At 38.2% G+C, this 26,098-nt stretch overlaps 2 protein-coding genes across 2 annotated transcripts; one reads left to right on the top strand and one right to left on the bottom strand.

Annotated features, from left to right (window-relative positions):
• The first annotated feature begins 250 nt into the window (after positions 1 to 250).
• On the top strand, positions 251 to 8,553 carry ppid (peptidylprolyl isomerase D). Its single transcript, XM_026182818.2, has 10 exons — positions 251 to 428; positions 919 to 1,059; positions 1,574 to 1,680; positions 3,388 to 3,576; positions 3,736 to 3,855; positions 5,678 to 5,784; positions 6,017 to 6,158; positions 6,631 to 6,717; positions 6,952 to 6,994; positions 8,084 to 8,553. The coding sequence occupies exons 1-10, from the start codon at positions 344 to 346 to the stop codon at positions 8,170 to 8,172; spliced, it is 1,110 nt and encodes a 369-aa protein (XP_026038603.1). The 5' UTR covers positions 251 to 343; the 3' UTR covers positions 8,173 to 8,553.
• etfdh (electron transfer flavoprotein dehydrogenase) lies at positions 8,550 to 24,988 on the bottom strand. The gene is made up of 13 exons (XM_026182808.2): positions 24,611 to 24,988; positions 23,736 to 23,894; positions 21,375 to 21,604; positions 20,835 to 20,916; positions 19,277 to 19,395; positions 18,758 to 18,835; positions 18,154 to 18,300; positions 17,251 to 17,391; positions 16,067 to 16,210; positions 14,877 to 15,045; positions 13,972 to 14,154; positions 12,872 to 13,093; positions 8,550 to 9,072 (listed from the first exon to the last, which is right to left on the bottom strand). Exons 1-13 carry the CDS (start codon positions 24,639 to 24,641, stop codon positions 8,909 to 8,911), a joined length of 1,869 nt encoding a protein of 622 aa, XP_026038593.2. The 5' UTR covers positions 24,642 to 24,988; the 3' UTR covers positions 8,550 to 8,908.
• Between the last annotated feature and the right edge of the window lie 1,110 nt (positions 24,989 to 26,098).

The raw sequence follows: 26,098 nt of genomic DNA, 5'->3' as shown, positions 1-26,098 counted from the left end.
TCTTTTTGGTGTTTTACTTTGGAAATCGCAACCGGAATACGCGTACAGTCATACTCACTGATCTTCTGTTCTACTTCTACCTTTGTATCTATTATTTTGTATCTGTTATTTTTGTTTTGCCAGTCATAATTACATAAACACTGTTTGTTTTTAAAACCGCGTGAGAGTCACTAGAAATTAAGTGAGAGTATACTGTTAACATAGACCGTAATCAGCCGGCTTTTATTTTGAATTTAGTAATCGGAAGTCGTAAGTCTTTCCCATTCATCCCGTGCAACCTGCTCCAGTGCACCGGTCGGATTTAGCTAGCATCGCTAGACTTAGTGTTGATTTTTATTAAAACATGTCTTACCCAACACCATCCGACAAGCCTTCAAACCCAGCAAACCCCCGCGTCTTCTTGGACGTAGACATTGATGGGGAGAGAGGTCAGGACATCTGAAATCGACTGTTGTTTAACATCTATTTGCGCCACTTTAAGCCTTAGCTTTGTTAGCTTAGCACCATCCTGGCACGTTCTAGTGACTTCTAGAAACTGATTTATATACCACATGCCAAAGACGCTATCAACTAGAAATAAACCAAGCTGTAAATTACACGTGTTTGTCCATTTAAGAGCATTAAGGCAAACTAAAACGTTTTGTGAGCCAGTTTTGTGAGTGTATGCACCACGTGTGCTTTTGTCGAGTGTTACCATATTCTTATAAGTGAAACATGAAAGGTTAAAAGAGGAACGAGTACACAGTCTATTGTATTATAATTATAAGTTTGGGTCACTTAAAATGTTTTCAATCTTATTATTTCAATTTACCTAAACAATGATGATTTTTCAATATAGAAACTGACGCTTGATAACATAGTCCAGATTAATATCATTGGTGTTGTAACTGATTAAACCGAGCTGCTTTCTGTCCTCAGCTGGCCGAATTGTTCTCGAGCTGTTTGCTGACATAACCCCAAAGACCGCTGAAAACTTCCGGGCTCTGTGCACTGGAGAAAAGGGCACTGGCAAATCGACTGGGAAACCACTGCACTTCAAAGGATGCCCGTTTCATAGAAGTAAATAGACTTCTTAACTTTGGAAGGAGAGTTTGAAGATGAATAGCTGAGTAGTTGAAAGGACATCCAGGGTAGCGAAGCATTTGGAGAATATATCGTTTATTGAATATTCAGTACATTTCCTAGGAGAAAATCCCAAGTCATGGCATAATCAGTGGCTTGGAAACTAGGTCTATGAGTACTTTTTTTTTTTTTTTTTAAACTGAGTTTAAATAATACTGCTTGCATGGCTAAATTTAATATAGACAAGTAAGAGATAATAAATATATAATGTTAATGCCTACAGTTTACAAATTTACACAAAGTGTAAATGAATTGTTTTTTGCTCACACAAATGATCTCAGTTAATAGTTGTGCGACAAAGCATTTAATATGCAGAGTAAGTACCTGGATTCTTTTGGGATTGTTGAGCCCTTGAGAGTTCAATTTTAATAATAAGAAGCCTGGAACAGTGTTAATATTAAGTTTGTTTATTATAGGAAAAGTAATGTGGCTGTAAATTTATTCTTGCCAGTCATCAAGAAGTTTATGATCCAAGGAGGCGACTTCTCAAACCATAATGGCACAGGGGGTGAAAGCATCTATGGGGAGAAGTTTGAGGATGAAAACTTCCACTACAAGGTACACGACCTGTCACCAGGACTGCAAATTTGTAGCCATTTTCACACATGCACTGCAGCTCCAAACTTTTCTAGGACTTGCCCAACAGAAGTGCATGAGAGAACATTATCCAGTCTTTAACCTGCCAGCTCTCAGTTACAGAGTATGTGCAATGTTGGATTACAGCAAAGGACAAATAGACATAAGATAAGATAACTCTTTATTGTCATTGCACACTCATATATAGTACAGTAGTACAATGAAATTGGAAAACTGTCCTACATCGGCACTACATGTAACACAACACGACACGATACGACACATCACAACGCAACACAAACAACACAACACAGTATAATAACTTAGTAATAAAAAAGAAGAATAAGTGTATTTGTATTGCACACTGTTATTATTGCACATTAATTATTATTGCACCTTGTTATAAATATAATTATTTTTTGCATTGATCAGGGCTATTGCCCTGTTGTAAAAGCTGTCCTTGAGTGTGTTGAGTGTGTGTTGCCTCCTGCGCACTATTTCCTGGCATTTAGCCACCTGAATTCAGCAAGACATAAGTAAATGTTGCTTTATACATAGTATAAAGCTGGTAGAAAAGGTAAAATTCATTGACTGGATTTAATCAGCATCTCTAGCTTAAATGTAAATTAATATCCGCTACCTTTAGTGTAACTTAACCCGTACCATTGTGACATAACATGTATTACTGTAAACTTCACCACATTGTGGCAAACTGCCCAGTGCAGTATTTTTATGCAATTTGAATAACACAAAGTTAGCTTGTTTTGCAAGACTTTAAAAAAAAAAAACATGGTTGAGCAACACATGATGTATAGATCCCATATCTGATTTAAAAGCTCTAGGAGGTCACATGTAATAGATCAAATTTCCAACTTGTTGAACAATTCTTACCTTTAAAAATAATCTTATCTTCCCCTCCTGCTCTCTCGTTTTACATCTTTACACATCTCTGAGTGTTCCACATAAACATTTTTTCTCTTCCTGGGAAATCACAGATGAGATCACAGAAACACTTTGTGTACTCGTAATGACCTCCCACCTAAAAACATCTAAATGTTACTTTATATTTCTCGTCTCTTGTAGCTAATTAGATGTTGAATAGTGACTGCAGTTTTATTTATTTATTTTTATTTACATCTACTTCATGCATGCATCACAGGGGATGTAAGGGCTATGTGGGATGTCGTTATGTTTGAGCAAGTGAAGTAACGTCAGGCTACAGCACATGAAAAATGACCTCATTCAGCAGTAATGCCAACAGTAATGCAGGTTTAATTACTTGTGAAGCGAAGGTGCCGAAATGCCGTTCCAGATCGTTTCCGGCCTGCTTTAACCCCTCCTCGTGCCACACGTGAGAAAGGAGAACAGTGAAAATAATCCGAACCTGATTCTCTTGAAATTGTCGGATGCTCATGTGTGAGAATGGCTTATGATTCTACATCTGGCGATTTTAAAAAGTTAGCTGAATTTCCTCATGCGCCACGTTGATTTGTGAAGTTTTATCATTTTAAAAATGCAATGCTTGGCTTGGATATTTGTTCCCTTAGTGCTTCTTGTCTTTCTTTTGCCTTCATTATCTACTGAAGCAAAGCAAAGAAATTCAAAGTTACTCAGAAACGATGGCTATGTTTATGGCTCATGTTTGATGTTCCAGCTGCTTTATCCAACCTATTTTCTTTCTCCATGTAGCATAGCAAAGTGGGTCTTCTGAGCATGGCTAACGCAGGGCCAAACACCAACGGCTCGCAGTTCTTCATCACAACTGTCCCCACGCCACACTTAGACGGAAAGCATGTGGTCTTTGGACAAGTGTTGAAAGGGATCGGAGTGGTAAAAATGCTGGAGTGCATTGATACTACAGATGATGCCCCTGTGAAGGTAAATGAGTCTTTACTGACATTTACTATTTAACCAAGATAACACCTGCTCTTAGAAGTTAATGATACCAATCTGCTCATTATTTTTCTTTCGTGTTAAGTCCGAAACACATTTGGTCTGTTAAGCTATCTTAAAGTTTCTGCTAACATGCATTTGCAGCCATGTATCATAGCCGACTGTGGTGAGCATAAGGATGGGGACAGCTGGGGCGCTGCACCAAGTGATGGAACAGATGCCCACCCAGACTTCCCCGAGGACTCCGACATCGACTTTAAAGATGTAAGTATCAGCGCTGTCTTTGATCTTCAAGGACTCAGGTTGGCAGATAACTGCTCTGCAAGGAGCACTGTGGCATTTTTTTTAATATGCTTGTTTGCTGGCTCATCCAAAGCCAAATGAGAGTGTGGATTAAAAAAAAATCTATATCACAAGGTAGAGCTGGGCGATATGAGATTTTTTCATATCACGATATGTTTTTTTCCATTTCAGGCGATAACGATATCTATCACGATATAAGCCAAATAACTATATTTGTAAGATTTAAATGTGCCGTTGCTCACAAGTAAAATGTGAAATTATCAGCAGCTTGTTTTTAAATATTTATTTCCCATAATAAGTTCAACAGGGTAGATGTACTTAAGGAACATGAGACTTTTTCAGATAAATAAAGGCAAATATTGCAAACTACACAAAAGGCAGCCGCTAAAGCGTCTAAGTTTCAAAATAGAACAAATGAAACAGACTACTAAATTGTCAATTCCACTTAGAAATAAAGTATTAATTCTAAAAATAAATCTTAGTTTGTTTTACAGAAGAACAGACAAAATTGACTAACTTTTGTCAATATCAAATAAACTGAGAACTAAAAGGAAATTCTCAATCTCTCCTTGTTGTATAGCTGAGCTTTTCAAACAGTTTTAACAGTTACTTTAGTCTGACAAAAGCCGAATGACGAATTAGCGCTTCCAGTCAGAGACTGAGGCTACGTCCACACGTACACGGGTATTTTTGAAAACTGAGATTTTCCGTTCTCGTTTTAAAAAATAATCCCGTCCACACATAAAGGCAGAAATGAAGGAAAACGCTGCTATGAACATGCCAAAGCAGCAGGTGGCGCTAGATTCCTAACCGTGCAGAAATGTTGGCCAATCAGAAGTCTAGAAGCCTCGGTGGGAAAAAGTAAACAAAGCTGGGGCATAGAAGCAGAACCGAGTCGTATGTGCGGAGGGACAGTAACTGTGTGTATATGTAAGCATTTAAACACTGCAGAGAGTAGAATTAACAGTATTGTAGAAATTCATTTCACCAAAACAATAACGTGGCGCACAGTGTGACGCATGCACCAGTTTATTGTATTTCCAGACTTGCTTTCGGCACAATTTACAGTGCATGCTACTCTGTTTTTTGTCAGACTTGAAATAGCCGAAATACCTTCACACTACGGAACTTCTATGGCTCTCCCGTTCGACAATCTCTCCGGCGTTGGAACCATCATCTGTTTTCTCTTCGGTCACGCTCGGTTGATTTTTCTAGTCGGCACACTCATTTCCTCCATTACGCGCTGGCTCCATTACCCGCTGGCTGCTTCCCAAACAAACACACGTGCGGCTTGGCACTTGTGCTGTACGTAACAAGTCACGCGACGTGACGCTGCGGCTGTGATTGGTTCGGCTCTGCGCTACTGAATTTGGATCGCTGACCTTTTTTTTTTTTTTAAGACGACAAGAGCGGCGAGGTCTATCGCGATAGCTTAATTTCTCTATCGAGTAAAAGTTATATCGCGATACATATCGTTATCGTTCTATCGCCCAGCTCTATCACAAGGTCACATTTAGTCTGGTAAATAATGGAAGCAGGGGGAAAAGTGTTCCCAGTAATAATGAGTCAGATTATTACTGAGGTCATTGTTGTGCATGTTATCAATGTTATCAATTTTACTTTGAAATAAAGTAGTTTAGAAATTCTGGAGGTTAGACTTTGTGTTTGTAATGTTAGCAATGTCTCCTTCTCCTTGTTCTTACATAAGCAAGAGGAATGATGGCAAAAACTGCAAATTAAGATCAAAGGTTCCAGTTTCACTTTGGCCTGTGCTTCTTTTCAGATGGAGAAAGTTCTGTCTGTTGCTGAAGATGTGAAGAATATTGGAAACAACCTTTTTAAGTCTCAAGACTGGAAAGGCGCGGTCCAAAAATATAGTAAAGCTTTCAGGTAAGGTGGTTTTGATTTACTTGCAGTCATAATCACCTTGACTTAAAGAGAAGTCACTTTGAAAAGATATTCCACAGGAATTAAATATTACTCCCAGTAACCCAGAGATGATTTTCATCTGTCAAAGTGCTCTGTGAGGACTTTTGTGGTGTATAAGCCTGATTTTCAAACAAAGGAAACGGTAGCAAAGAATAATTCCAAAAGCTAACAAATGATCTTTTTATGTTCATAGGTACTTGAAGGTGTGTGGGGAACAAGTGGAAGAGGAGGCACAGAAGAAGCTGGAGCCCACAGCCCTCAGCTGCTATCTCAACACAGCAGCCTGCAAACTGAAGATGCAGCTGTGGCAGGAAGCTCTGGACAGCTGCAATCAGGTGACATGAGCTGGAACAAAGCAGACTGTAGCACATATCACAGATTCAGCCGAGTGCTCCTGTGTGGCTGTTAGGGTTTACCGCTGGTGAACTTATCAGGCTTCACATGCTAAGCTTATGTCCTCTTACCTAAGATATCAATCAGTACCCAGTTTTTGTTGCTGAAGATAGCACCCACGAGTGCTTAGCCTGATTCTGTCTACAGAGGCTAAAATCTGTCTACCAGCACCTTTAACAAACTTTGGGACTTGTCATCAGTCTGGAGTTACAAAGGAAATAAAAGAATTTGTCAAACCGATTATATATTCCTTGTAGATTACATGCATTTTAGGGAAAAAAGTGTCTATTTAGTCTCTTTGATGTTTTATTTCTGTCTACTTCAAAAAATCATGTGGAAATCTTTTAGATTCTGTGAAATGTGACCTTAAAATTTTATCAAATCATCCAAAGAATCATTTTTCTTGTCTTACAGGCTCTGGAGCTGAGTGAAGGAAACACTAAGGCACTTTTCCGCAGGGCTCAGGCCTGGCAGGGGTTAAAGGAATATAACAAAGCCATGGTAATGTCTACAGAACAGCCTCTTGTGTTAGAGACTGTACAACCCAGCAGCACAACATGAACACACTGCCTTTTATATGTCAGTTATCTAGTAGATTCTCCTGTAAACAATTGCAGTGAAAATTAAATATGAAGTTTAGCATTTCGCAATTTGGCATTAACATTAAAAATATTTTAAATCAATTAGCAGAACTGATTTTAACTAATTATTTTTATTGTGCTTCTAACTCGATAGTCTGATCTGAAGAAAGCTCAGGAAACTGCTCCAGAGGATAAAGGTAAGGTCTGCAGTGGTTTTGTTTTAACTAAAGTCTTGGTTTGATTTGTCCTCATAGCAAGAATACACCAAGTTTATGATCAGTGGTTTTTGATCAGTAGTTGTTGGTCAGTGGTCATGGGAATTTGCATATTAGTGATCAAGGAACTGACCTCACAGCCCATTGTTCATTCAGTGGGCTAGTTCCAGTCACTGTGCAATGTACTGTTTATAAGATTGGGGAAACCTGCAAGTCAGCTGAATCTGAAGAAGGTTCAAGGTTCTTTATTTGTCACATGCATAGTTATACAAGTATAACACACAGTGAAATGTAACCTGACACGCTCCTCGACATGTGCAAAAATGGGGGGTAGAGGAAGAACATTTTATATATATATATATATTTATTTATATTTATTTATTTATAGTATATAGTATATACATTGGGTGAATGTGCAGTAGTAGCAGCAGGAACGTTTCTCCCACTGAAAACGCTACGTCCGGATGAACAGAATCGAACTTTTGGGACACTAAGTTTGTTTTATTTTTCAATATATGTTTGTGTTATTCAAACTTAGCAAAGAGGTCATAGTCCTGCTGGAGAAAGACAGTAGTTTTTCCCCAAAAGATTTCTGTTCCTCTTAATTTGACTTTTTGCAGAAAATGAAAAAGTATGGTCCCCTGAAAGGTCAACTACAACACACCAATGAATCAGTTTCTTTAATGGTTGGATTTTGCATAGCTAGTAGGAAAATAGGATGCTGTAAGAGGGAGGAGGGAGTGTTCAAGGAACCACATCCTCACTATGTACGTTTAAGTGTGCTGGGTGCATCAGGCTCACTGCAAAACTGCAGCTTTTTGACAGTGTTTCATAGCCCTTTTGATATGTTAAGCTTCAGTTCATTGGCTGCAGGCTAGAAGATAAGAGCTATCAGTGTGCTTCATGCTCTCTCTGTGCCTTTAGGAGCAGGCTGTCTTTTTAAACTCACTAGCCGGGCAAAAAGTGGATGTATGGGAACTAAAACTTGCTCTGAAAACTGGATATTTGAGGGGAAATGTTAATAGAAACTAGAACCAATCTATAAAATTTCAAATCTCTTCTTTTTCACAGCAATCACCAATGAATTGAAGAAAGTCCATCTTAAAATCCAGGAGGAGAAAGAGAGAGAGAAGAAAATCTATGCCAAAATGTTTGCCTAAACTATCTGACCTCATGATGCAATTGGCTGTCATTATTTACAGTGGAAGCTGTACCCACAGATAAGGAGTGTATCCAGGTGAAAATGTTCAGTATTTTCATTTCATGGGTCCTCTCATGTTTTTACACCATGCACATTTCTTAATGTCTGTAAGCTTGGACCTGCCTTTACTGTAATGAATATCGTGAACATCGGTCTAATTGCACGGTGCTGGAAAACCAGGTGGTTTGAAGATTAGCAAAGCAATTTTGTGTGTGTGTTATTCCATGGTAGGAATTTTAAGAGTGCTCTTGGCTACAAGCAGGATATCCATTTGTGTTTATTTATGTTGTTTTTTGTGTTTATTTTTTAAACTGAGGTCAATAAAACAAGAGGGACAACCGTCAAGTTTCTTTATTAGTACTGGGACATTATCATAATATATACAATACTGTATATACCACCAGTAGTGCTGATATGAACCTGAGGTGATCATATATACACTATTACAATTGGTCAAGTACTTCTTAAAAACAAAACACTTTAAAATGCCTCCAAAGCAGCAAAAACTGCAAATTCTGATTTCAGTTTTACACGGCCTTGCAAAACAATTTCTCTAACACCAAGTTTTTAAACATCCTTTGTCCTTTTTTGTACCCTCAAATAACTACATAGTTACTTCAGCTCTATATACTCAGGCACATTTTCCATATTCAAGTAATCTTTCAACACAAAAAGCAGAAAAACACCCAAGATGGTCACATTCCATTGTAGGCTGGTCCGCCACCACCCTCGGGCACAACCCAGTTGATGTTCTGGCTCGGGTCCTTGATGTCACAGGTCTTACAGTGGACACAGTTCTGAGCATTAATCTGCAACCTCATCCCATCACCTGTGTCCAGGGGAACATACTCGTACACACCTGAGTGTGGGTGAGAGAGTAAACGAGTTAGAAAACAGACCCAGAAGAAAAGCTGCTTGAATGACGTAATGACATGATTATCTATGTGAGATACTTTTTATATCAAATCCTTACATGGATACTGAGGAGTTCTTCCTTTTATAGTTTCTGTTATGGTTGCTGCACTGATAGTGTTCTGTCTAGGTGCTTGCTTTTACCCCTCTGACAGCATGTTTGGGATCACTGTCATTCTGAATAAAGAAGCCGTTGTTACATTCTTTCCAGATGGAGGATCAAAATCTGACAGTACATGTCTGCATTCATAATTTCATCAGTTTTGAAAGGATCCCCAAATGTGACAGATGGCTCTAGACACTGTTGTACTCTCTCCTGACCTCCCCTGTATATATTGACAATCATTAAGACTGGTTGCCACTAATTTTTCTTTCTTTCAGCCTTTTCTTCTACTAAGGCTTCAGCAAACAGTCCATGGATAAACTGAAGGACCAGATGTGTCTTTCAGGTCTGCATATTATTTCCTATTTCTTAACACTAGAACTGCTTTAGCTAGAACAGACCCCCTTGCATTTTAAAAATCTTGTGAAAGTTGAAATAAAACACCAACACTTATATTTTATGACTTTTCCTAAAATATGTCCATTCAGTGAATGTGATGAGGTCAATTATAAACTATTTATGGGCAATGACTAGTTCAGTATGTTTTTACAGTGAGACTGTTTTTATGCCTTTTTTATTTTAGCCTAAGTAAGACCAGCCATTATCCATTATGCTAGGTATTGTAGCAGCTGGATAGCGTAGTGATAAGACTACATGCCTTGGGTTTGGGAGTGGGAGTTTGATTCCCACCTGGGGGTGTCTGTATCCAGTAGTCCTAGATCCCCCACCCCAGACATGAGTGCGATAAATATGAGGATCCAGAGTGCTACGGCAAGGGGGAGCCAGGCCGACAGGTCAAAGGGGGAGATCTTGTCACCCCAAATGCGATAGAAGAAAGGATTGTTGAGTGTGGGAGTAACTGATCTACACTACGGCGGCAGCCTACAGCATACATCATTTGGACTGTGGAAGTGTAGTTGGATGATAGCAAAGAGCACACTATTTGGCATTTAAGTTCATCCCTTGAGTTTGCACGAATGACTCACGGGTCAGTTTAAAGTTGCTTTCTGAAAATAGTCAAGTCATTATGTCTGCTTCAGGTCTTTCTTTTAATGGTTGCCCCACCTGCAGGCAAAATGTCTTAATGTTGCGGGTTTTTATTTTCATAAGTTTTCATAAATTATAAATCTTTTTAATGTAGGAAGAACCATTAGCTAAAATTGGTCGTTTTTTTCCCACTCATTAAAAGAATGTTTTGTTTCTACCACAAAGGTTAACAAGATGAAATAATGAGAGTAAAAGTTGATAGTTTAATCAGCTTTTCATCTAATTTTCCCCATCTCCTAGTTACATTACTGCTCCCTGCTTTAATTTTAATAGCACATAGACCTAACTATTACCAAACCCTATAAAGCCCAGTGATAGACTCCAGCCCCACTTCTACTCTGAAGACGTGGAAGATGATGGATGGGTGGATGATAAAGACCAAAGGTGCACATAGTGATGGTAAAGTTGTAGATTTTTTTAAAAACCATATTCCTAATGCGTGCTTGCAAAATTAGTTAGACTAATCATGGTTAATGAGTGTTTGTGCCCAGATGAATGTAGGCTGCGGTAAATATAATAATTTAAGCCTCCAAACAACAGCCTGAAACTGGTAATGATGAGTGCAGGGCAAAACCTAACAGTGCTTCTGTAACTACATTTTAAATTTTGTGGCCTTATTATATGGAACAGTGTAAGGCTGACTGATTATACTCCAAACATAGTTGTGATTAAAAAATACAAAAAAACAAAACAACCTCAAGGATAGTTTATAGGCTGTAAGGTTGGAGGCAAGTAATAGATTTAAGCTGTGTTAGTTCTCTGCTGCTTTTCGCCAGCCAACCCTGGTATTCCCATAACTATTAAAAAAAGCATTTGGACCTTGCTGACCTAAAGCTGCACTGTGTTCAGGGGTATTAATGTAACTGCTGGCCTTTCTCCCATGCTCTTTAGGGCTTGCGTCTGTGGGTCTCAACTTGTGCTGCATTTTGCTTCTCGTAGACCTCACATCATTAAGTTTCAGTTTCCAGAGAATTCAAATGGAGCCACAGTCTGAGAGACAGAATAATGAGTTTAGCGTAACTTAAATAGAGATAAACACAAAGAACCTGAGCCTGTCTACCTGGCTTAAACAAACTCACTCATACCCTAAACCTACTGATAATAATGTCATTACATTTGTTGTGAGATTTGGTTTTAAATGGAGGCTGAAGCTTTTAAAAACAAGAAAATGTTACTCATTACCACAGAGACACCCAGGAATGCTGGCCTCAACTCGCTCTCTTTTTTTAAAATACTTAGCTTGCTTGCAACATTGCCTGGTGTGTATGCAAAACCTACGGTACCTATAGAAATTTACAGTCTGTCAGTTTTTGCAAATGACCTTAAAATATTTTTGGGGAAGAAAAAGAAAATCAGGATACAAGATTTTTGACAGCCTCCTTTTTCCACATGTAGCACGCAGAAGGAATTGGTAAACTTGGGTGTGTTTTTTTTTTTTTTTTAAATCCTATGGTTAAGGTGTGGAAGTTTCCTGGAAAGAAATTGTAAGAAGCAGCAAACAAGAGGACATAATATTAGCTGCTACTTTTGCACATCACCGCAATGTGATACCACACAGGCATTCACCTAATATCTGAGCTTACTGCACCCAACATTTGTGCCATTAAAGCCTGCATATGTCAAAATAGCTTAAGTTCTCAATAAGACATTAACCCATCAGAACATCTTCAATGAGCCTTGGAATTGAATGTACAACTCTCATGAACTATATTGCAGTGATGTACAACCAGACTTTGCTTCATTTGCTGTTTTAATCATTGTGGGTAGTGCTTCATAATTCACCGGTCCAAAATCTCCTAAAGGTATTCAACTGTGTTCAAGATCTATTGAGTAGGATGCTCACAGGAATAGTTACATAATTTTCAGACTAGTAAAACCAGGATAGAGATGTTTTACTTTAAGACAAAGGTGATAAATTCAGAACAATGTTTTATTGATTAGGAGAGACTCTTCCTTGGAGGGTAAAAGAGGGGCCGGAATCCCTTATTTAGAGGTCTCCATTGTTAATAATTCAAAGGAAGAGGTTATAAGTGGGGCTGAAGCTTATGCTTGCTTAAGTCAAGTGAAAGGCACGGCTAAAACAGAGAGACAATCACATCATCTTTGAATTAATGTAACAGGAGCGAAACCAACAAAAACTTACAGGAGAACATAAAAACTCTCAAAAGCCCCCAACCAAACTGGACGTTTCAATCTAGTGAGGTAACAATGCTAACTAGTACATGTGTGCTCCATGTTTGGTGAAACAACTACACATAACTGGTTTAAGAGAACACTAAATGAGAGCAATTCTGATAAAGCATTGACCATTTAACACATAAAAGAACTAAATCATTGCTGGTTCCAGTTTTCAGGTACAAGTGTTTGCTTTGCTTTTCTGAACAGACTGAATGTCAAGGTGACTATTATGTTTAATAAACTACAATGATTAGATTATGTAACTCTGTCCTCTAAGCACATTGCTTCTGTGTTACTAATGTTAACATGCCCTGTTTAATTTGATGTGGATATGTATGCAAGAACTCAGTTTTCACCTTCTTACTTTACTATGTGGAAAACATGTTGCAATTCTCTTTAGGGACTGTAGTGGCGTTACCTGCGGGGCAGAAACGTTGCTCGGGTCCATCGTAAATACCCAAGTTCCTGGCGACCGGGATGCTGTCATCTTTTAAGGTAAGATGTGGGGGTTGGTCCCCCTCATGGTTGGTCCCACTCAACGCCACAGAGGAGAGCAGGTCAAAGCTTATCTTGCCATCAGGCTTGGGGTACTCAATCGGTGTACATTCCTTAGCTGGTTTCAGCTGGTTTGCATCAGTACCTGAGAAAGATTTTGCAGAGTTGGTCACAAAATGCTGATTTATCCGCTAGGATAAGATAACCTCAGACCTCAGGTAAAGACAAACCACTGGTATTTTGCGGTTTCTGCCGTTCTGCAGCAACAAACTTGAACACAGTGGAAAACCTACAGTAGTCCACTTTGCAATCTTTGCACATTAAGTCAAGGTCACTGGCAATACAGACTTTTTACAGCCTGGCAAAGAGTTAAAGTAGAGCTGCAGCCACCGATTATTTTAGTGATTGAGTAATCTATCAATTAATCACATAATTGGATAAGAAATACTTTTGTCTTATTAATGAGCAATAATAAATACTCAAAAGAGAAAAAGCACAGGTCTTTCTAAATGAACTGCTCATTGGTTTTCTATTTTAGTAATTGTAATGTTTTAAAATTTTAAAACATTGCACTGCCTCTCACCCTATGGTAGCTCCAGCTCCCCTGTGGAAAAGAATGGATGGATGGAAAAAATATATATAAATACTCTCAAGTACTCTCTGACGAGGTAGATTTGTTGTGTGTTCAGGTTCATGTGTTTTTGTGCTTGTGTGTAAGTGTGAAGAAGACAAGCGAAGAGTGTTTGTCTTTACGCCTTTAAAGGAGAATGTAGTGGCTAAAATGAAGAAAAGCGAGCATATCTGAAGTTTGCCCCATGCTTTGATGCAAAGTTTCTGTGCTGCTGAAAAGAGATCTTATAATTGTTTAGAACGCTCGCGTTTTCATGGTGACAATGATGCGCTACAGAGCCACGTGTTAATCGAAGCATCTAAGCAAAAAAATGTGTCAAGAATTTTTTATTATCAAATTACTCGATGAATTGCTGCAGCCCTAAAATAAAGAATCTGTTCTGCAATACTCACCACAGTGTTTTAAGGTCCAAGGCTCTTTTCCTCTAAAGATCCAATAGAAAATGCCAGTGTAGATCATACCACCGTAGAGGCCAAAGTAATTGTGGAATGATGGCCTAATATTTCTTACTGCGTACAGCTCCTTCCACACCCAAGAATTCTTTAGGTTCTCAGCATACTCAGGTACATGAAGCCCTAATGAGGAGAAATAATAAAATAGAAATGATAGTTAACAATAACAAATTTAAGGACTTTAGGCTGAATGAACATGAATGAAAGTGGAAAAAACAATGTTACACCAAACCCTTGCATGTAAATCTGAAACCATCTCAAATGGGCACTACCATTAGGTGTAAAAAAGCAATTTGGTTAACTAACCATTTAAAAAAAATGTTTCTTTCCAGAGTACAAGATTTGAAACATAACTTTTATTAACTGAGTAAGCACTGTACTCACGAGATCCATTTTGTTGCCTATGCAAAGGTTTTGTTTAGGCAAGTGTATATTATTTCCCTTTTGGTTACGTTGAACCTGTGATAAATCGTTGTCAATGAATTCTGTCCTTTCAGAAAGCGAGTTATGACCCTTGAAACTGCTTACACTTGACATTTTTATTGATACTGCAGTTCCCTGATTGATGCACCTTCAGTTTGAGCACAAAGATGATGCCCCCTTAGGAAAGAAGTTTTCTCATTGTGTATTGAAAACTCATAAGCCTTTATTGCCTGACCTTTTCAACCTTTCAGAATTGCTACCTGCCATTCAATCTTGTGCAACCCAGGTTTGTAGGGTCTCCCCTATGTTGTTTCAGAATTTGATTTAGAGAGGTAGAATCCTCAACATCCCATGACTGAGTAAATGTAATACATACAGGTGCTGTAGCTACCATGACCATTGCTAGGTCTTAAACTCTGTACCTGCTGTCTCCGAGTCCAGAGTCTCTGCTGTGAGTTTGGGGAAAATGGCTTCAGCAGCCAGCATGCCACTCTTCATTGCTGTGTGGGTGCCTTTGATCTTTGGCACATTCATGAAACCGGGGCTGCAGCCGATCAGCAGTCCTCCAGGGAAAGTCAACTTTGGGATGGACTGAAAAGAAACAGGAAGTAGTTCATGTTTAACTTTCTTCTGTTCTACTTTTAAGTAAACTTTTAATTGGATTTTTTGAATTTGGCCATTTAATCAGATGTAACCTGGGAAAATGTGTCACTATGTCTAAACACATTTCTGGCCCATGACAAAGTAAGACTTAATTAATATTCAGGCTTCTATTTATGTAAAACCCCCTCAGGGATGAGCAAAGGCCCCAGCTTTCCTGTCTATGTGAATGAGGAGTGGCTGAGCAGTATATTATATATTATATATATATTTTTACTTTTTTTTTTTCTTGCCACCCCAGGTGATCACTTTTGCTGTCCATATGGATTAGAGAGCAGTGTTAACTTTCCACCTTGTTCAGCACTTGTACAAGTAGAATGTAATGCTTGGTCAATATAGTAATGTTGAACATTTTTTAAACACATTAAGCACAACTGGTCCGCACACAGTTAAGGCAGTTACCAAGGGTAACAACTTAGCCATCTAGTGTTTATGTTAAAAGCCAGAGGGTGCCATGGAAAATGGACAAAAGAGCTGCATGTGGCTCAAAACCCCTGCCCCATGGAAAACAAATGACAATTATTACTAATTAAAAAGCTGTGTTTATATTATTAATATTCTACTTTTGTCCTCTCCATATCTGATAGCTCAAGTGATATTACCTGATCTCTTTTCAGACCTTTTATTATTAAAATACACTAATACTAAAATTCTAATTGACCAGGAAGGAATCATAAACAGAAAAATCAGGACAACCACTTTACAGACTCACAAATGCAAATGCTTTATACAATTAATAACCAAACACACAATATTGTAATCAATTCTTTGTTGTTGTTTGCTGTTAATATGGAGTTAACAACTTTAATTTGTTTACTCTTGATTGCTCATGACTTTAATTAATAGATTAAAACAGTCCTTAGAGTAAACCTAAGTTGTGATGCACATCTTGTGATGAGCTGTACTCACTCTTTGGAAATTCATTATGCAATTACGCAGAGTACAAACATACCTGACATCCTCCCTCATTCAGGGCCCTGGCTCCATATGCAATCCTCTGGCCTCCCTCCAGTGTTGGAGCTACAAAGGGATGGTGCTTCCAGCGTTGGAACTCTCTGAATGGGCTCAGGTAAGGATTAGTGTAGTCTAGACCGACCTGACGTGAGAGAAATTGTAACTTCAACAGACTGAGCGGAAAAAATAATAATAATAATCATTGAAGACAAATGCAGGCTGAAAACATTTTCTTCCACCAATCTATGCCTGCCAGATCATTTAAACTTAAAATAGAGACCCTACTTATTTTTGTACCTGTTCAGATCACTCTGAACCTTATACTGAACTTTTTTGAAAGTTCCAGAGTGAAACTATGGGAGGAAGTTTTTTGGGTATGAAAGCTCACATTGGACATTGAAGCAAAAAAATACCAGGACTTCTAATGTCCTCTATAACACAACACAAGGTCACCTTGTGTTGAGTTGTCTGAAGAAGGATGAGGCTAAAGTTTAAAGAGTGGCAAATATGGAAACAGACTCCTCTGTGCTTAATGTGTGGCCACATTCACTGACTGCACATGAAAGGCATTGGTCATAGATGTGAAACCTGCCTGGCATTCATGGCAGTAGCTCTGAATATCCAGGTAACAACTCAAAATGGCATCATGCAATCAGGACAAAATATGAGATCAGCCTCAAGCGAGACTGTGTGCGTGTGTCTTTTGGTGGTAAAATGAAATGCAAAATGAACTCAATTAATGACCAGTGGAGAGCTTCATAATCCAGTCTGACAGAGTTGGAGAAAATTTGCAAAAAAAACCCAAAACCCAGTGATATCAACTGTCTCAGTGCATGTGTGCAGAAGCTGTGATCACATCAGGGTTTCTTTGAGACCTTTTTTTCTTAGTTTATTGCTAAAAGCATGATACATGCGCAATTTAAATTTCGAATTATCTCTACATCAGATACAGCACACAGACATAATATGTAATCCTACAACACATATGATCTAGTTGGAAGAATGAATGTTGAGAATGAATTGCTTTTATTTATTCATACTCTACAGACTGAATAATAAAAACTAATAATGTAAAATGCCAAAGCCTTTATTGAAAAGCTCAAACAATCCTGACATTTTTTTACTGCATGGAGCATCCAGCTATCATGTATGAATTGGTAAAATGTGCACAAAACCACTCACAACAAAGCCCAAGGCCACTAGAGGCTCTCCTTCATTTAGATGATACAGAAAGGATCCTCCATACGTGTTTCTGTCCAGGGGCCAACCCACAGAATGCTCCACTCTGCCTGGCCTCCACTTCTTCTCATCAATCATCCACAGCTAACGACAAAAGACACAAAATCAAAAACAAATGAGACGTTACAAATCGTGAAGTATCTTTACTATATTATTCCTTTAGTATTATAGTGCCATATTATAACCTTTAGTAACTCTGCATAACTCAAAGTTGAAAATGGTAATTATTTATTTTATCCTAGGCCTTAGTAAAGAGCCTCAGTTCATCCATTTTCTGTTTTAGCACTTCTTCCTTTAAAGTCAACTGTCATCATCCTCCTGTCAGTTTGCTTTTGTAAGTCATATGACCCCAGGTGGAGCTAAGGAGGCCTAGCCCAGCTTTTTATTGTCAGGGACTGATTGTATCCTAGACTGTGACCTCTCCTCAATATGGCAGTGATACTTCTAGGCTGATGGACACAGACTCACCATTCACTCAGGTAAGCACACACATCAAACAACTCATTGCATTTTCCTTTGTAAATAAACCAGTTAAACCCCAGTAAACTTGAGTGGACTCCGTCTTTTGTTGCAAGCTGAAGCCACCTATAACAATGGCTTTATTCTGATTGACAATGTCTCGAAAACAAAAGGTTTGTGGCTAGAGCCAGTGCTATGTTCCTGTGATGACCATATTAAGAGAATCATAAACAGACAAGAAAAGAAAAAAAAAACCCTGAAACTAAGCATTTAGAGCAAGCCCGATGAAGCCTGAAGCTTATAGTGACTTCTTATTTATGTTTATAGAACCACAATGTCATCCAGTCTTGAAATACTAAGCTGATAAAGACAGTGTATGGTATTTACCTCCTTCAGGCCAATGGCATAGGTTTGGGGTTCACAGTTTTCACGCAGGTTGAATTTGTTGTACAGCTGCTTGGCTAAGTGGCCGTGACAGCCCTCACCAAACAACGTGACTTTAGCATGGAGCTCCATTCCCCTCTCAAAAATATCCTGATGCAAGAGAGGAGGAGGATTCGTAGATGAAAGACAAGTAACTGAATAGATTACAGAGAATAGTTAGGTTGTCCTGGTGACAAACACTGAATTGCTTTTTTTGTAGACACTAATGATGCACAATGGGGGGAAAAAACCCTTGAAATAGATCAAACCCTACACTCTCAGAGCCAAATATGATTTTCTACATGAAGCGTATGAAACAAAAACACCATATATAATGCTCTATACTGTTTTGCAGACCTTTTCCCCAGGTATAAATAAAGAAACGGCATATTTTTATGCCTGATGGTTCAGTTTGTTTTATATATCTTTAACATAAAGACCTGATAAATCAAAGCTATTCATGTGTAGATTACAAGAAACTCCCTAAAGGTTCTAATTTTCATTAAGCTAACACACCAAAGACAAGAGTGGAACAGTATTATTAAATGAACTTTTCACAGAACATTACCTTTGGTGATCCATCCTTGGCAATGCCTACATCATTGGTGGCAATTCCTTTTACACTTCCATCTTCATGAAATAAAACCTTAACATAACAGAGTTAACAATGAACACTTTACACATTGAGAGAGCACTAACCACTACATGTTCAATTAATTAAGATGGTTGAAAACTGGATGTCTATACATTCCTAATTCTGTAAATTCCTACCACCTTTAAGCCTATCATGTAAAGTAAGACATACAAGGTTTGTGATGTCAGTCTCTTGTTATTCTTTTATAACTCATAAAACCAGACCAGTAGTGTAAGCAATAATAGTAAGTTTTAATTAAGTTTGATAGCCTCATAGAAGCCAAAAAACAATTTCAAGAGAATAAACAAGATCAGCAAGGCACTCACCAAGTTTCGTAAATATCTTACAACTGGTAATTCAGATACCGTGTCTCGTGAACAAGACATCAATCACACAAAGTTTTGAATGCCAATGACATATAGTACATCAATGAAAAATCAAAGACCATCTTACCTCAGCTGCAGCATAACCAGGGTACAGCTCAACACCAAGCTCCTCAGCCTGTTCCCCCAGCCAGCGCACAAGGTTCCCCATCCTGACAATATAGTTACCATGATTTTGCATGGGCAGGCCTACGAACGGTAAGAAAGTTCATCCACAGATTAAGTGAGCACCTTGGATTCTCCAGAGTTTTATCAATAAGCTGAATTACAGGTTTTTGAGTCTTTGGACTTGACAATCTCAGTGCAAAATAAAAAAAAACAAAACAAAAAAAACCCCATATCAAGTGTAAACCTCTGTGTCTTTTTGTGAAGATATTTTGGTCAAAGTCCATTTTAAGACCCTTTAAAATTAACCTTTAACCTTAAGACTAACAAACAGGCTGGCTCATACCATTAGGGTTCCAACCATTCTACTGTCTCAGCTAGACTTTTGGAACCACACCTTATATTTATAGTGCAATTGTTTTCTTTTAGGCAAGTTTGCTCATGCACATCGTGAGCCTACCATGAAACTTTCTGCAGTGACGTGCCCCAAAACCATTTAAAACGCTTCTAAACAGGTAGAGATCAGGAGTATAGTTTATTATACTTTTTAAGGTCTTTTATTACATTTATTGTAAAAGGGCATGTAGACACCCTAAAGATATAAGATTTGGAATGATATAATCTGGTTTTTAAGTGATGACGTATAAACCCTGCTTCAGAGTCCAAACTACTCTGCATTTATTAAGGCTGTTGTGTTTTTATAATGTTTTAATTCTTTGTATCTTGTTCTATTTAATCTAAACAAGCCCCTTAAAAAAAGTCAGTGATCACTGTTGGTGTCTCTCGGTGTTATTGCCAATATTCATTTGCAGCACATTTTAAAGCTCAGTTTTTAAAACCTTACGATGGAATTACAGCTCAGCCCATGCAGCAGTATATTAATGACTAACCTCGTATTGTGGATGGATTATCTCAGTTGTTTCCCTGACTGAAGTTTGGTCCATTTACGGCATCCTGTCATGCAATTGCATTTGTCACAACTTCATCAATTCTGTTTTTGTGGATGCCTGCATGTTAAACCTGGTAGAGCAGCCATACTGGTCATTTTATTAGAGATGAAAGAATTTAGATAATTTGTAACTCTCAGTGATGATGCAGTGCTTGTTTGACTTTGGGACCTGAAGTGGAGTTTGGACCCGGAAACAGCTTATGACTTCAGACTTAAAGACCGGATACTTGATTAAAAAAATATTTTCACATTTCTATATGAAGCAGCATGTATAAAACAAACAAAAAACAAACAAATAACAAAAAAAAAAAAAAAAAAATTAAGAATCTATGAACATGAATATACACAAATATACAATTAATGAATCAGTCTGTTATTGACTACATGAAGATTTTTGGTGAAAATAGAGTGTAATCAAGAAAGTCCCAGAATTTACCAATTTGTGCAATTCCAATTTCTGCCTTCAACCACGTAACCCTAACTAAAATATCCCTTTGCCAGTACTCTATTGAGACATATAGCATAAGACAGTGTTATAACATTTTTATTAAAAATTAATACGAGCGGCTTTTACCTGGCAGTATGGGAACAGGGATTCTGTATTTCTCTGTTAAAATGCTGAATACATCTTCAGTCACCGGTGTGTTCAATGGTGCCTGTAGTACAAACATTATTATTGATGGTTTGACTTCCAAAGGATTTCTAATAATATAAACTATAATAACAATATAATAAAACAATTATAATTATAACAATTTCTAATATTCAAAAATTACATTCTTATACCTGTACTGTACTCTAACATTCCAAACAATTTTTCAAGCTTCACAGAATTGTACAAATTCTGTTTCTGTCTCATATACTGTATTTTCCAGTATTCCATGTATTTCCATGTTTGCACATTTAATAAGCTGCTGCTCATATTTCCTGTTTTCCTAGAAAAATATAAAGAAATAAGGGGTGGCTCCCGACACCTGCAGAGTACTGTATGTGATAGTATGCACAATATGTTGCCTTTTTTAAATACAGCGTTCCTTACATGCAATCATGTCAGATGCATTACACAATCTACAAAACATCTATACATCAATCACATGTTTTTTAAGTCACCTACCCCACGCTCCTTCCAATCAGGAATGAGCTCAGTAAGGGCACTGGGCTCCAGACAGGCTCCTGACAGAGTGTGTGCTCCAATCTGAGGGGCTTTCTCCACAAGGCACACTCGCAGCTCCTTTTCATGTTTGTTGGCTAGCTGTTTCAGACGAATAGCTGCTGCAAGACCAGCAGGACCTCCACCAACTATCACCACATCTGCCTCATCTGCAAACCTCTCCATTTCGACACCTGCATGAAGAACATTAAATATGGAAGAGATACTCAGACCAGACTCCAATGATTACTCATGTGGAAGAGAACGCCGCTCAGTACTCAGCTAGTTTTAAATATCTAGGATGAAAACAGCAACTCTGTGTGCCCAGATGGTCTTACTTTGGTTAAAGCCAAAGTAATGCCACCCCAAACCAAAAATTGAGAATTTTTGGAATCAATGTAGCTACAGAAAACGCGAAAAGTGAAAAAAGCAACAAAACTATTTACTGAATGGCAATAAATGAACACAGTGAACTTTAAATTTGGATTGACATTAGAACAACGATAAGACTTCACAAAAAACAAAAATAATTTTATTGTTTTATTCATGCTTAAGAGTTGACAAGCATACCAAATCCACACTGCAATTTCTCTTTGAGAGTACTCAGCTTGATTTCTTTTTATGATTGCTGCATGCAGTGACTAAGACTTTGTGCACTCAGCACCAGACTCCAATGATTCCTCAAATACAGCTGCCTCTGGAAAATTTGCTTTAACTAATTAGAAGATATACAAATATAGTGTGCCACAAAATCCATGAAATCATTAACCTAACTGAAGTCTGCCAAACTGCTTTTCAAGTGTGTGTCAGAAAGAACGAGTGCAAGAGGTGTGATGAAATGCTGAGAGAAACTGATGACAAGAAGAGCCCCTTTTCACTACCTGCGGTTTCAGTTGTTTTCTATTACAACTGAGTACCACCTAATTGAAAAGTCTAAAAATTGAGTCGAGTTGAGCCAATCCGTTTCCAGTAGGTACTAGAGATGGCACGATACCACTTTTTTATGTCAGATACCGATATGAATCCGATATAGTGTATTTTTTAATCAATAATACTGTTTTTTTAAATATCTTGCTGCATTTTGTATAATTTCATACTCAAGTTAAAAAACAAACAAACAAAACACTCAAGCTATTCTGTTATACCTGTATGCAAAAAATACACTGCACCCAAAATATTTCATAGTTCAGCAATACTGATCAATCTAATAAACTTAAACCTACACCACCCTCCCTATCCTGGTATTTTAAAAAGATACTAAGCGGAAATATTAAGCAACCTAACTAATAGGGTTGCCAACTCCCAGCAAAAAAGAAATAAAATAAAATAAAATAATATAATATAATAGGGAACCACCCCCACCCTCCACCTCATGATGCTTAATCGACGTAATCAACTTTAATTTGATGCAGTGTGGAAAAAAAAGTGGGCCAAAAACAAACAAGAGAGACGAGAGTTGCGACAGAAAAGCTGATCAGCCGATTATTGATCAGTTTCATGATTGAAGTAGCAACAGAAGAGGGAGGGAGAGAGGAGAGGCAGTCGCTCCATATATCGGTTGTTAAGCTTAACGTGGGAATGCTTTGCAAACATTCAGAGATGAACTTACATACTTGCTTTACTTCTCTCTGGGATAACTTTCTCTGAGATGAAATGCTGGTTTGGTAGTGAAGCTGCAAATGCTCAACCAGACCGCCAAGAGGTCACGCACGCCACAGCCGCTCTATCACGTTACGCATACTGCTCCTACGTGCTAAGGTTATGAGTTGAGTTACGCCATGTCGCAAGTTTTGTGAGGTGCTTTTCATGATATTTAATGAATCGGATTACATTTTTTATTTCTCTCCAATATCCGATCCAGTAATTTAGGTCAGTATCAGTACCGATACATAATATCGGATCGGTCCATCTCTAGTAGGTACTAGTGGAAAAGGGCTATTAAAAAAAACGCTTCTAAAACTGATTGCCGATGCGGAAACACACTAGGAGAAAAAGCTGAAAATGGATTTTGACAAGTATGTATGCAGTTTCATTTGAAAGCTGTACAAAAGATTTCTACCCAGGATTTCAGTCTTTATTTGTGTCAAAGGTAGGATGAGGGTACAGTGGATTGAACGTATTGAATACATGGATTGAAAATAATGATTTATCAGCATATAACTCAATAGCATTTAGCTTGGGGGTTGGGGGCAGGCACAATTCTGTGACTCTTGCAAAAACCAGACTCCATACAGCGGGCAGAAGGTGTTTAAAAAATAATTATGTAAATAATTAATTAATCACATGATTCTAACTTCTTAATTAACTTATAACAAAGTTACTTACCTTCCCATCTTGGATCTTTATCTCGAGGATGGATGGTGTAGTGTGTGGTAATGCGGGGTGTTGACACTGTAGAGCATGCCCTTCTGTGTAGTGCTGTGTAGAGCTGAGGGGTAGCATGCTCTGTTTTTATTTTCTGTAATAACCTGGCACATCTGTGGGCTGCAAGACAGAAAACAGCTGCCAGTCAAGACCAGTTTCGGCTGGTGGTAACGTGAACAAAAATACTGTTCTAACTTGACTGCTTTCAGCCTGCGTGGGTTAAAAAAGAAAAGACACAAATTAAAAGACTTCCAACCAGCACAAATAGTCAAAGCCTATGGGTTTAGGCAGGTTCATTAGTCCTCTTATGTAGTCATAGGACTTGTGAAACAAAACACGTCAACAATTAGATCATGAAGTAATTACCCTGCGCAACCGCTGCACTTCTAAGTGCCAAGCTTGCAGAGCTACTCTTTAACTGCTGCAAAGATAGACTGCGATTTATCATCGGTCTCCCGTTAATAAATAGCTTGTTAAGTTTCAAAACAATGACGGGACCTTAAAATAAGTACCTAAACCTCTGAAAAGCCGTAACAGTGAATGTTTCTTAGGCCTAGGACTCATTTCAACTGACCTATTTACTAGTTCAACTTTAACCTACTTATTAGCTTTACGCTAACACAGGAGATGGTGCTAGGCTGTTTGGGCTAATGCTAAGTTTAGCATTTCTAAAAATAATTGCTAAATGCATTTAACAACAAGGAAAACATATTCACGACTTAATTACGTACTAAATGCTAGAGTAAAAAAAATGCTGGTGAAATCTAACAGCGGTATCTAACGTCAAACAGTGCAAGCTCGAAATGTGTTAGCTAACCGGCTATTAGCTGACGTACCTTGGCATGAGTATCTGCTAGCTGGAAACATTGTGTGTCTGCCAGTGCAAACTCACAAGCAGACAGCGGGTTGTCTTTTGAAAAAAAAAATACAGCCTGAAGAGAAGCTATTACGTCCTTACTTTGCTGCCAGTTTAAACGCTTATGAAACCCGCACACCTGCTACGCGAACTACCAGTGAGGTATGTAGCTTACAAAAGGGCTCTCATAACACCGATACATTCAGGAGCGTCAAAAACTGCGCTGCTCTTGCAGCGGCGCCGCTTACTTAAGACAGCCACAACTACGCAACTCGCCCTCTGTCAGAGCAGTGTTATGAGATTGTAAAGTGTGAGTCGGGCATTATTTAAAGGTGTGTCCTCAGGCCAATGTCCAGCTGGTTTAGTTTTTATTGGCACGTACGTGTCTAAGTTAAACCAGTCTGAGCCATAACTCCCCTTGGAATATCATCATCTTATCTCATACAATTTAGTTAATCCATAGCTGCCGATGAATGGAGAGCCAAAACTGCTGGGAGTAATTTTAACCCAGCACACATGGCTTAAACATTAGCCTTTTCAGCCAGGTTTAGCCAGTGTGAACTTTCAAAACACATGACCATTTAATTCCAGTTTGGACAAATGGCTTACCTTCTGTCTTAGGTTTGATTGACAGGTGTAGAACTGTCCTGCAAACTCCCATAAACCCCAGGAGTCATCAGCAGGAGGAGCCAAAGCAAATGAGTCAACAGATAGTTTGTGGATACCTTTTGACAGCCTGGTTAGCAAAACCCAAAGAACACCTGCTGATGGCATTGTAGAATTCATGAGATACCACAGTGATGCAGTTGGTCTGAGAATACATGGTCCACTGTCAGGAATGATGTGTATCTACACCTTTATGTTTTGGGAATAAAAACAACCCCTATGTATACCAATGTACTGCATATCACAGAGTTGTTATGCCTATTGTTGATATATTCATGTAGTGGCTATTCTAGAGTCTGTTGGAGCCCTAGGCAAAAATTCACAGGGGAGCCCTCCAACCAGCATTCTTTACCATTATGTTGTGAATAATCTGACACTAACTAAAAAAAATATATGTATTGCACTTGACACCATCACATCACAACCAACAGAGTGGGACACACTATGCTGCTTTGCTGCTAAGCTAACTAATGTTAAATTCCAAGGTAAACAAAAGAAATAAGACAAGTAAGACAATTTAGTTATTTAATATTATTTGGTCATTAGTTGTTTCACTCAACTTTGCCTTGTTTTTTTTTTCGCTCCTAGAAGATGAATCTCTTCATTTCTCTTCATTTTTATTCAGTAGCTTTCCTTATTGTCATTGGGTTTGTTAAAAACTCACATATATTCTTTAAAAATATATATATATTTTAATATTTTCATCTTGAACTGAATGAGTTTGTCACTCCAATTTGTGACTCTAATTTATGTTACTTAAAAGTATTTAATTAAATTGTAGTGAAATTGTAGTGCCATAATC

This window comes from Astatotilapia calliptera, chromosome 2 (genome assembly GCF_964374335.1).
Source record: "Astatotilapia calliptera chromosome 2, fAstCal68.1, whole genome shotgun sequence".
Taxonomy (NCBI): domain Eukaryota; kingdom Metazoa; phylum Chordata; class Actinopteri; order Cichliformes; family Cichlidae; genus Astatotilapia; species Astatotilapia calliptera.
The sequence above is the reverse complement of the archived record's forward strand: the minus strand, read 5'-3'. Positions and strand labels throughout refer to the sequence as shown.

Bases quoted from the DNA above. Each gene is read 5' to 3' on its own strand.
- etfdh (XM_026182808.2), bottom strand. From the start codon at position 24,641: ATGTTTCCAGCTAGCAGATACTCATGCCAAG. The intron at 20,917-21,374 runs GTAGGTGACTTA...TTTGTACTACAG, and splicing joins CTGATTGGAAGGAGCGTGGG to GCACCATTGAACACACCGGT. The intron at 9,073-12,871 runs GTAACGCCACTA...ACCCACACTCAG, and splicing joins GCAACGTTTCTGCCCCGCAG to GTGTGTACGAGTATGTTCCC.
- ppid (XM_026182818.2), top strand. From the start codon at position 344: ATGTCTTACCCAACACCATCCGACAAGCCTTCAAACCCAGCAAACCCC. The intron at 429-918 runs GTCAGGACATCT...TTCTGTCCTCAG, and splicing joins AGACATTGATGGGGAGAGAG to CTGGCCGAATTGTTCTCGAG. The intron at 1,060-1,573 runs GTAAATAGACTT...TATTCTTGCCAG, and splicing joins AGGATGCCCGTTTCATAGAA to TCATCAAGAAGTTTATGATC.